General features: G+C 42.7%; 1 protein-coding gene across 1 annotated transcript in view; it reads left to right on the top strand.

Moving 5' to 3' along the window:
- The window catches only part of creb3l2 (cAMP responsive element binding protein 3-like 2), a 74,031-nt gene that overhangs the window by 39,642 nt on the left and 22,166 nt on the right, over positions 1-12,223 (top strand). Inside the window, exon 4 of the mRNA XM_048548744.2 lies at positions 11,961-12,048. Within this exon, the coding sequence (XP_048404701.2) occupies positions 11,961-12,048 (88 nt within the window). The remainder of the gene's footprint in view (positions 1-11,960; positions 12,049-12,223) is intronic.

Raw genomic sequence — 12,223 nt, 5'->3', positions numbered from 1 at the left:
TAATTTCAGTTGCTGACCACCAGGTGGTGCATCATATATTCCCCTCAAGTCCGTTTCAAATGTGTCCTTAAAATATATTTCGTCTTTGTAAATTTACAAACATGTAAAAGGAGCACATCAATTCTTTTAAAATTGAAATTATTGCATAATAATAAATATATCCAATGCATTTTTTTGTACCTTTTGTTTAATTTTTAATTGAAAGTTTTGGTCTGCACCAAAAGCTTTGATTTGTTTTTGCCCAGGACTGTGGCCATTTTGGTTGAAGTTACATCTTATTGTGTGAGCATATGGTGTCTGTACGTTCTCCCAGGTTGCCTCAAAAAGATTTATGTTCACCAATTTTTTTTCTCAGACTGACAAAATATTTTTGTTTTTCAAAACACTTCGAAGCTAAGCAAAATTTTTTTTTAAAAATTACTTGAGATGTGGGCCTCTTGGGCTGGCCAACATTTGTCGCCCATCCGTAGTTGCCCTTCAGAGATGGTGGTGAGCTGCATTCTTGAAACACTGCACCCCACCTGCTGTAGGTTGACCCGTTAGGGAGGGAATCCAGGATTTTAACCCAGCGACAGCAAAGGAATAGCGATGTATTTCCAAGTCAGGGTGGTGAGTGGCTTGGAGGGGAACTTGAAGGTGGTGGTGTTTCCATGTATCTGCTGTTGTTCTCCTTCTAGATGGAAACAGTCGCAGGTTTGGAAGGTGCTCTCTGAGGATCTTTGAATTTTGGTGATGTTTTAAGATTTCTCAGATGGCATTGCATAAGCTTGTTTTACAGAATATTTACATTGTTTAATTATTTAAAGATTCAGTGAAATGATCAAGTTTAATTATATCAATGTTCTATGCATGAGAGAAGCAGTGAAAGTAGTGACTGCATACCTATTGTCACTTGTGTTTTCTCCATAGATGTAGGAGCAGCTATAGCTATTCACCCAAGAGTCTGTACTGCCATTCAATGAGATCATCACTGCAGTGATAACCCTTTATTCCATTAACTTGTCTTTTCACCCCAACCCTTGATTTCCTTACTGATTAAAGATCTGTTTGTCACAGCCTTGAATATACTTCACAGCCAACCTTTTACAACCTTCCAAATTCCACAGGTTCATTTACCCTGTGAAAGAAGAAATTTCTCATTTGTTTAACCTGGGCAACCATTACTTTAAGGTTCTGCACTCTGGTCCTAGAAATTCCCACAAGAGGAAACAGTATATCTGCAATTTATCAAACCCTCCTAGAATCTTGTTTCAATAACATCTCCTCTCATTCTTCTAAACTTTGGGGAGTTCTCTCTCTCTCTCTCTCTCTCTCGCGCTCTCTCTCTCTCTCGCGCTCTCTCTCTCTCTCGCGCGCTCTCTCTCTCTCTCTCTCTCTCTCTCTCTCTCTCTCTCTCTCTCTCTCTCGCGCTCTCTCTCTCTCTCTCTCGCGCTCTCTCTCTCTCTCTCCATAATTTGGGAAGTTTAGAAGAGTATGATCGGTAAGTTCACAAATGATGTTAAAAAATGGTGGTTTGGTAAGTAGAAAGGAGGAAAGCCTTACACAACCATGTGACCTAGACAGCCTTGTCAGATGGGCTGAAAGTGGCAAATGGAATTTTAATCCTGTAAAGTTTGAGTTGATGCAGTTTTGGAGCACTAACAAGGCAACAGAGTACATATTGAATGGAGGACCCCAGGAAACAGGATGTCCCTGTATGTCCACAGATCCTTGAAGACAACAGGATAGATGGCTAAAGTGGATAAGAAGCCATATGGGATGCTTGCCTTTATTAGTCAATGGACTGATTACAAGAGCAAGAGAGTTACGATGAAACCGTATATATAGTTAGTTAGGCCACAGCTGGAGGACTGTGTACAGTTCTGGTCGCCACACTGTAAGAAGGATGTGATTACCTTAGCAAGGGTGCAGAAGAGAATCACCAGGATGTTGCTTGGACTGGAGCTATTCAGCTATGAAGAGAGACTAGATAGACTGGGGTGGTTTTTTTTAAGAATGCTGTAGGGGGGTTGATTGAGGGTTATAGGGTAAAATCCTTTCCCCTTACTAGAGGAGTCAAAAACCAGAACGCAGTTTCAAGGTAAGGAACAGGAGGTTTAGAAAGGATTAATGTGTGGGTGTATCTTGAACTTGGTCATTTGAAGAACTATTTACATGACAATGGAACACCATAGCATATAAAGCTAAGAGTTGAGTGCTGAAAAATCTATTAGAATAGATGGATGTTTGACTGACATGGAAATGATGGGCTGAAGGGCTTCTTCTCATGCTGTAAAATCTGACTCTAAGTTTGAGTCTGTGATGTTCTAAATGTTTTCAGAAGGTGAATTAACACTCACTTGAATTGTATAAAACTGGCTTATTATACATAAATATATGATTAGACAGATTTAATTTAAAGTTGTAATGTGTTTCCCATTTCTGCTTCTGGCATGAAACAGTAAAGGAATTGAAGCTACAACTACATTGGCTAAACACACTCTTAAGTTAGCCATGTTTGCCTTCTAGGGTATGTGTTTACATCACTGCCTGCAATTTTTCATTTGTTATTTGTTTCATTTGGAAACAAGACCTTTCTAAGCGTCACAGGTTGAACCTGCTTTCTGCTGATTTTGATGGTCTGGTGGAAAGAGAAAGCATGATTTCAGATTAGATTATTTGTTCTGTGAGGATTAGCCTGTCAATTTACAAATCAAAGCTACTCATTTTGAATGATAAATGCACTGGTCTTCTGCTTTGTTATGGGAGCCCACTGCCTTGTATGTTCAGCTAAGCCCACACATTTAATATATACCATCTTTTCATTAGAGGAGCAAGCTGGTATATCGGTGGTTGAATAATGTCTTTGTCTGAAAACAAGTGTTATGCATAAGGCTACACATGTGGGGCTTACTTGTATTCTGCCTAGTTGGCCTAGTCAAATTCGATTTGTATCTCTCTGGAAGATTCATAAACTGAACCTGATATTATTTGAAGGTTTACAGAACTTAAGGCTAGCAAGTGACCCACATTGTCTTTATTGGAACAGTTCAAGAGTAATTCCACTGCCCTATTCTTTCCGTGAGAGGTTTAAATCTAGTGTTGAAAAACCAAATGAAGCACACTCTTTTTTTTCTCATTTGTTTTAATCATAGCTAATTTAGGTGCTGTGTGCAACAACAACTTTTAAATTGTCCCTTTCAATTTAATGAAATGCCCCAAGACACTTCACAGGGTCGGAATCTTGGATTTTTGAGCAAAGTTTTAAGGAGCATCTTTAAAGAAAGACAATTAGTGAGTGGGCTATAGTGAGGCACTGTCACAGCTTGGGACATAGGCAACTGAAGACATGGAATAGTGTAGGTTAGATGGGCTTGAGATCGGTATGACAGGTCGGCACTCTAGACACTCAATCTCCTGAGGGCAGAATTGAACCTGGATCCCTGGCACTGTGAGACAGGAGTGTTAACCACAGATCCATTGTGCTGCCCAGTGGCTATCAATGGTGATGCAATCATAATTGGTAATGTACAAGAAGAGATAACAAAGATCAGGATAGGCGAGCTATGGAGAAATTAGAGAGCTGGGCTAAAAGTTATAAAGTTATGGTATTTCTTGACTAAACATTTAATGTCTGTCATTGAGCACAGCAGTGATGGGAAACAGGACGAGGTACGAGCAAGAGCACAAACAGCTCAGTGTAAGATGACCATGAGTTTAAAGGAAGTAGAACGTGGGAGATCAACTCTGAATGTATTGGACTAATCAAACCAAGACACATCAGTGAGGCTTTAACAGTGTGACCAACTGGTGTGCTGGAGGTTAGGTGACTTTAACGAGTTGAAAATAGGCAGTTATGGTGGTGGCATAAGAAGGAACCTTGCGTTGTTCTAGAAACAGTTATTCCTTTCTCACTTTTCCTATTATTTTATCTGTTAGGATTTAAATAGTTGAATTTCCTGTGATTAGTTCAAGGTGATTTCAGGGCTTTTTTGTCTGCAATATCTTTTTGCTTTCTCCAGCTGTCTAGTAAATCCATTAAAATCAATAATTATCCTCTTTTCACTTAACTATCCTTGACCTCAAGGTACAGTCTGTGCTGTAAAGCACTTGTATTAATTATTTCTATTTGTAATGCTACCTCTTACATTGCTGCTGCAGCTACATTCCTGTGTTTGTTTTATTTCATCAGGTTAACCCTGATGGTTTGATCTCAGACAAAGCCTTGATTTTAGCCTTCTACCTTCCATTCCTATAATATTACATTTATTCTTAAGGATTGTAATTCCCATTTCACACACTTGCTTTGTACAGTACTATGGATTTATATCTCATGCTCTATCTTATGGCTGCGGATCTGCCTGATTCAATCCTTATACCATCCCGGTTATCCACTGAAGCCTTCATTGGCCACCAATTCAACACTCCAAAAAAAAATACGATAAACTGCTCATTCACCAAAAACATTCTCTTCTGAAGCTATTTCACTTTGTGGAAGGCTAGGAATCAGGGAGGCACCTGACATATACTTGAACAAATTGGCAGAATGGGAGGAGATATTAGCAGTTTCAACAAGTTTGAATGTGGATAAATACCAAGGTCCAAATGAGATGCATCCCAGGCTGCTCTGGGATACAAGGGATGAAGTTGTAGGGTTTTGACATTGATTTTCAAATCCTCTTTGGCCACAGAAGAGGTGTCATAGAACTGGAAGACAGCTAATGTAGTACCATTCATTATTCAAGGAGCGTAGTAGGAATACATCAGAACTACAGGCCAATGAGTCCAAGGTGGAAAAATTCTGAGATGGAATTCTCTACTTGGAGAGGCAAAGGTTAATCAAGGATAGTCAGAATGGCCTTTTACTGGGGAGATCATGTCTAGCAAACTTGATTGAATTTTTGCGGAAGTGCCGAGGCGTGTAGACGATGGTATAGTTGATGTAGTCTATATGAACTTCAGTAAAGCTTTTGATAAAGCCTTGAATGGCTTGTTAAGAAGCTAAAAACTCATGGAATCCAGGACAGTTTGGTAAATTGGATCCAAACTTGGTTTAGTAGCAGGAAGCAGAGGGTAGTGGTCAAAGGCTGTTTGGTGACTAGAAGCCTGTGTCTAATGACCTGCCATAGTGTTTGGTGCTGGGTCCTTAGTTCTTTCAAGTACAGGAATGATCTGGACATGAATGTAGAAGGCATGCTTAGTACATTTGGAGGTGACATGAAAATAGTGTGGTCAATAGCAAGGAGAAAAGCATTATGCTACATGAAAATGGGAATAGGTTGGTCAGATGGGCTGAACAGTTTCAAATGGAATTTAATCCTGAAAAGTGAGGAGTTACATTTTAGGGGTGCCATCAAGGCAAGGAAATGCACATTGAATGGACAACCCTGCAAAGTACAGAGGATCAGAGGGACCTTGATGTAGTTGTCCATAGATCCTTCAAGGCATCAGGACAGTGTTTTTTTTTATTGTTTGGATGTGGGTGTCACTGGCTAGGCCAGCTTTTATTGCTCCTTCCTAGTTACCCAGACAGTAGTTAAGCATCATCCATGTTGTTGTGGGTCTGGAGTCACATGATGGCCAGACTGGGTAAGCATGGCAGATTTTCTTTGCTAAAGGACATCAATGAACCAGATTTTGCTTTACAATAATTGACAGCCTACATTTTTCCCCAGGGTGGAAATGACTATTATGAGGGGCCATAATTTTAAGGTGATTGGAGGAAGGTATGGGGGAGATGTCAGAGGTAGGTTCTTTATACAGAGAGTTGTGGGTGTGTGGAATGCACTGCCAGCAGTGGTAGTGGAGTCAGAGCCTTTTAAGTTACTCTTCGATAGGCTCTGGTCGTACCTGTTTTCTGAGACATTCGTACAGGAAGTATAGTTGTTTGTGGGTCGTGTTCAGACGAATGGCATTTGTCTCCCATCTGCTGGTTTTATCCTGACAATGTATTTATTTTATAAATGTTAGAGAATGAAGGTGAATTCTTTTGTGTTGTTACTTTTGCTTTATTCTATGGAATAAATAGAAAATGGATTAGAATAGATGGATGTCGATGACTGGTACACACAGTGGGGTGAGAACCTCTTTCCTTGCTGTAAAAACTCATGTTTAATGTTCTAGTATCATCAACTTGGAGAATACCCTAAATTTTCTCCAGGTAGGCTAATCACCACTCTCTGCTTTCTCTTTGAATTGAAATGCAATTTTCAATCCCCTACTAGGCTACACTTCTACAAGTAGCACATTCCCTTATTTTGAGAATTATTGAACCATGGTTTATGTTGTGATTTTACTACTGACCATGGCAAGGAGGTAGGCCCCTTGTCTACCTCCTGGGATCGGAATGGAACCTGTGCTGCTTGTTATTCTGAACTACACGCCCGTCATCTAGCCAACTGAGCCAACTGCCTATTTACTCTGTCAAAACTATTCAGAGTTTTGAACATGTCTATTATATCTCCCTTGACCTTCTCTGCTTTTCAGTATGACAAGCCCAGTTTCTCCAGTCTCTCCACATTACCAAAAAACGTCACGCTGGCACCAATCTAGTATACCTTCTTGTCCGTGCATTTGTGTGGTTTCTATATTCTAACTTTGATAAATGGTTGGGTGAAAATTAATATTTTTTAGGCTAAATGTTAGGGAGCAGACTTTTACAGGGGTAATGTTTCTGAGGCATTGACAGCCTGCTTGATTTGGGCCCAAAAAAAATACTCAATACAATAGAGTAAAAGTAACAGCACAAAAGAATTCACCTTAATTCTCTAACATTTATAAGATAAATATATTATGTCAGTATAAAACCAGCAGATGGGAGACCAATGGCCATCTGTCTGAGCGCGACCCACAAACAAGTATACTTCTTGCACGAATGTCTCAGAAAACAGGTACTACCACAAACCACTTATCAACAATCCACGGGCACAGAGAACAGCTGCCCAGAACAGCTGCAGAATGATAAGGGTTATGATCAATGATGCCAAAAACCGCCTCCACAAATACGAGCGGAAATTGCATGCCAAAAAACTTTGTACTCCAATGTGACTGACCAAGAATGGACATCCACGCTGGAACAAGCCACCACCATACAACAACAGATGACTAGAACAAAGAAAAGAATACTCCTACAAGACAAATTATCTGAACTCACTCTCAGCAACAACACGGACAACTCAGAGACATGGATCAAGAACATCTCAGACCAATCATTTACAGACACTTAGAAGACTGCCCTAGTACATGGACTGAATTATAACTACAGGGACTCCAAAAGACTAACTTCCTAGCTGTGATAATGGGAACTGCAGATGCTGGAGAATCCAAGATAATAAAATGTGAAGCTGGATAAACACAGCAGGCCCAGCAGCATCTCAGGAGCACAAAAGCTGACGTTTCAGGCCTAGACCCTTCATCAGAGAGGGGGATGGGGTGAGGGTTCTGGAATAAATAGGGAGATAGTGGGAGGCGGACCGAAGCTGTAGAGAAGAGAAGATAGGTGGAGAGGAGAGTATAGGTGGGGAGGTAGGGAGGGGTTAGGTCAGTCCAGGGAAGACGGACAGGTCAAGGAGGTGGGCTGAGGTTAGTAGGGAGGAGATGGAGGTGCGGCTTGAGGTGGGAGGAAGGGATGGGTGAGAGGAAGAACAGGTTAGGGAAACGGAGACAGGCTGGACTGGTTTTGGGATGCAGTGGGTGGAGGGGAAGAGCTGGGCTGGTTGTGTGGTGCAGTGGGGGAAGGGGAGATTTTGAAGCTGGTGAAGTCCACATTGATACCATTGAGCTGCAGGGTTCCCAAGCGGAATATGAGTTGCTGTTCCTGCAACCTTCGGGTGGCATCATTGTGGCACTGCAGGAGGCCCATGATGGACATGTCATCTAAAGAATGGGAGGGGGAGTGGAAATGGTTCGCGACTGGGAGGTGCAGTTGTTTATTGCGAACCGAGCAGAGGTGTTCTGCAAATCGGTCCCCAAGCCTCCGCTTGGTTTCTCCAAAGTAGAGGAAGCCACACTGGGTACAGTGGATACAGTATACCACGTTGGCAGATGAGCAGGTGAACGTCTGCTTAATATGGAAAGTCATCTTGGGGCCTGGGATAGGGGTGAGGGAGGAGGTGTGGGGGCAAGTGTAGCATTTCCTGCGGTTGCAGGGGAAGGTGGTGGGGTTGGAGGGCAGTGTGGAGCGAACAAGGGAGTCATGGAGAGAGTGGTCTCTCCGGACAGCAGACAAGGGTGGGGATGGAAAAATTTCTTGGGTGGTGGGGTCGGATTGTAGATGGCGGAAGTGTCAGAGGATATGCGTTGTATCCGGAGGTTGGTGGGGTGGTGTGTGAGAAAGAGGGGCATCCTCTTTGGGCAGTTGTGGCGGGGCCGGGGTGTGAGGGATGTGTTGCGGAAATGCGGGAGACGCGGTCAAGGGTGTTCTCGACCACTGTGGGGGGGAAGGTTGTGGTCCTGAAGAACTTGGACATCTGGGATGATTATAACTGATGTCCATTTCAAGGCCACCGACTCCCACAGTTACCTAGAATACACCTCCTCCCACCCACCCTCCTGCAAAAATTCCATCCCCTATTCCCAATTCCTCCGCCTCCGCCGCATCTGCTCCCATGATGAGGCAATCCACTCCCACACATCCCAGACGTCCAAGTTCTTCAAGGACCGCAACTTTACCCCCACAGTGGTCGAGAACACCCTTGACCGCGTCTCCCGCATTTCCACAACGCATCCCGCCCCCGCCACAACCGCCCAAAGAGGATCCCCCTCGTTCTCACACACCACCCCACCAACCTCCGGATACAATGCATCATCCTACAACCCCACCACCCAAGATATTTTTCCATCCCCACCCTTGTCTGCTTTCTGGAGAGACCACTCTCTCCGTGACTCCCTTGTTCGCTCCACACTGCCCTCCAACCCCACCACACCCGGCACCTTCCCCTGCAACCGCAGGAAGTGCTACACTTGCACCCACACCTCCTCCCTCACCCCTATCACAGGCTCCAAGATGACTTTCCATATTAAGCAGCCGTTCACCTGCACATCTGCCAATGTGGTATACTGTATCCATTGTACCCGGTGTGGCTTCCTCTACATTGGGAAAACCAAGCGGAGGCTTGGGGACTGCTTTGCAGAACACCTCTGCTCGGTTCACAATAAACAACTGCACCTCCTAGTCGCAAACCATTTCCACTCCCCCTCCTATTCTTTAGATGACATGTCCATCATGGGCCTCCTGCAGTGCCACAATGATGCCACCCAAAGGTTGCAGGAACAGCAACTCATATTCCACTTGGGAACCCTGCACCCCAATGGTATCAATGTGGACTTCACCAGCTTCAAAATCTCCCCTTCCCCCACCGCATCCCAAAACCAGCCCAGCTCTTCCCCTCCACCCACTGCATCCCAAAACTAGTCCAGCCTATCTCTACCTCCCTAACCTGTTCTTCCTCTCACCCATCCCTTCCTCCCACCTCAAGTCGCACCTCCATCTCCTACCTACTAACCTCATCCCACCTCCTTGACCTGTCCATCTTCCCTGGACTGACCTATCCCCTCCCTACCTCCCCACCTATACTCTCCTCTCCACCGATCTTCTTTTCTCTGCATCTTTGGTCCACCTCCCACTCTCTCCCTATTTATTCCAGAACCCTCACCCCATTCCCCTCTCTGATGAAGGGTCTAGGCCCGAAACGTCAGCCTTTGTGCTCCTGAGATGCTGCTGGGCCTGCTGTGTTCATCCAGCCTCACATTTTGTTAACTTCCTAGCTGCGCTGGAATCGACATTGAGGAGCAATGGACTCATAGAGGAATACAATGGACCATCAAACAGACAATAGTCCCAACACTGAGCGGAAAAGGTAAGTGGAACACATTCAACACAGAAGAGAAGAAAGCTCTGGAAAGACTCGCGAAAGGCAGAAATGTTGTAATCCTACCAGCGAACAACGGCCACAGTCATCTTTAATGGAGCTCAATACTTCGAGAAAGCAGATGCCCTGCTAGCAGATACCGACACCTACCAACGGAACAGAGATTTTACAGCAAGTAACCAAGAAAGCTAATAGAATGTTATGGTTTATTGTGCAGGGAATTGAAGATAAGAGTAGGGAGGCTATGCTTCAGCTTTACAGGCCATTGATGAGACTGCTGGTCCAGGCAGCGATGCCCATTTCCCATGAATGAATTTTTATTTTTAAGAAAACCATTTGACACCAGTGACAGTGGTCACCCATTTCCATCTTTTAGTGAATGTTTTCTTGCCTTCCAATATACAGTTCTTCTGCAGCCTTTTGGATACTGCCTTCAAAAGAGGTTTATTTATATACACAGCCAAGGAGCTAGATGATACTTGAGACGGCCAGGAAATACTGCCACTTTATTGACCTTGTACAATCAACAAGGTGGGATTTGTACATGTCTCATATGAGCAAATGTTTTTCTTCATTCGTGGTCTTTAATCCATTTCTTATTATCATATTCATCTATCCATTTTTCTCAGGACCATGACTGACAGCACCTTTTTTTGACATTTTCTTCAGGAGAATTTTGTGTTAGAATAACTTTTAGTTTTGTACCACCTGTCATAGAAAATGGAATGATTGTCTGCAAGAAGGCAGTTCAGTCGTTTTTACACCATTCTTGTAACAGTCTTGTTTGCTGGGTCATTGATATTTCATTCATATTTTCAAACCAGGCCAAACAATTCACATTCATTTCTCAGTTTTGTATATTTTTTGGAATTTATCGACGAGTTCAGGCAGCAGATGCTATGAATTTGTCTTCTGACTGCGCCTTCTTGGTGAATCTGGTGCTGATTCCAACCTGATACTGTGCTTGAATTCCAAAAGACCAATTTTTTTTTTCACAATTCACTGAGCGCATAGTCTGATGATTATGACACTCATTAAGCAATTCTGCTTATTTCTCCAGTTTAAATTGTGCTCCATACGAGTTATTCTTTCTCAAAGGCATTTGGTACATAGTCTTATTGATTGCCTGGGAGATTAAAATTAATGAAAAATGGTAATTACCAGTGTTATGGACTAGACAGTCCCCTCAATATGTTAAGAAGTTAGCCTAGACCCTAACTTTATCTTATTTAGAGGTGAATGTCAGATGCTGCGTTCCAAATACAATTCAATTGGTCAACACTACCTGATGTTAAGCAAAACATAATTTATTCAAACATTACAGTTAAAATACAACAAAAGAAACAGTAGATACGGTAACTATTACTATATTGGAACAGATGATTAATAACATCCCATAAAAATGCCCTTGGAAAAAGGCAACTTCAGAACGGATTGTCTCACATGCAATTCCCATAGCAGGTGGAGAACCCCCAGCTTGCGGCTAAACCTGAGAGAAGGGGAAAACTGCTTCTACCTCTTCAAGCCCCCAGCAGCAACTGCTGAAAGCTAAATTAAAGATACTGGTTCTGTGGGTGACAGCTTGACCACACCCATTCAGGCTGCTTCTATTGTTCTTAACATATATTTTTTGAAAAAACTCAAGGCTATACAAGTTGTTTATCTTTTCATAGACTGGTCATCACCTGTTTTATCACCTCCCCCAGACCCCTGCCACTCCCCCCCCCCCCCCCCCACCCCAATCTCTCTGTAAAAGAAACCAGGACAAAACACATCTCTTAAAGCCACGATATAGTCACACCAGTAAGTAATTAACAGTTACAATACAGATTGGTCCCTTAAAACCATAGGGTTGACTTTACATGAGGGATCCAAAAAAATTATATTGCTGCGAGCCAAAAACTGATTTCCTTGTACTCGAATGTACACTTGTATAGTATTTGTAGACTTCTCAACTGAGGCCACGTGTGCACCCTTTCAGGTCATTTCGTGCACATATTCCAGTAACTTTAATGATGTCTGAATTTCTCTTCACTAGAGACTGAATGTTTCTTTTAAACTGTGTTCTTTTTGTGATCAATATTTCACACTGCTCACGTTGTGTTCTTTTAGACTAAAATGTGCACATCGAAGGTTGTTCCAAAGATCAAACTGGAACCACATGAGGTGGATCAATTCCTCAATCTGGCTCCAAAAGAAGGTGAGATGCATAATTGATAAACTGAAGCATTGTTCCATACCTTTTGAACTATAGCATATACTCAAATTGGGCTGACTGATTAGTTAATTAATTCTTCACAGGAAATCATTCAGGCGGTGGAATTTAAAGTTAAATTTGATCAAATGTAATATGTAAAACTGCACATTGACTGAAA

The sequence above is a fragment of the Stegostoma tigrinum genome, chromosome 18 (assembly GCF_030684315.1).
Source record: "Stegostoma tigrinum isolate sSteTig4 chromosome 18, sSteTig4.hap1, whole genome shotgun sequence".
Taxonomy (NCBI): Eukaryota; Metazoa; Chordata; class Chondrichthyes; order Orectolobiformes; family Stegostomatidae; genus Stegostoma; species Stegostoma tigrinum.
The sequence above is the reverse complement of the archived record's forward strand: the minus strand, read 5'-3'. Positions and strand labels throughout refer to the sequence as shown.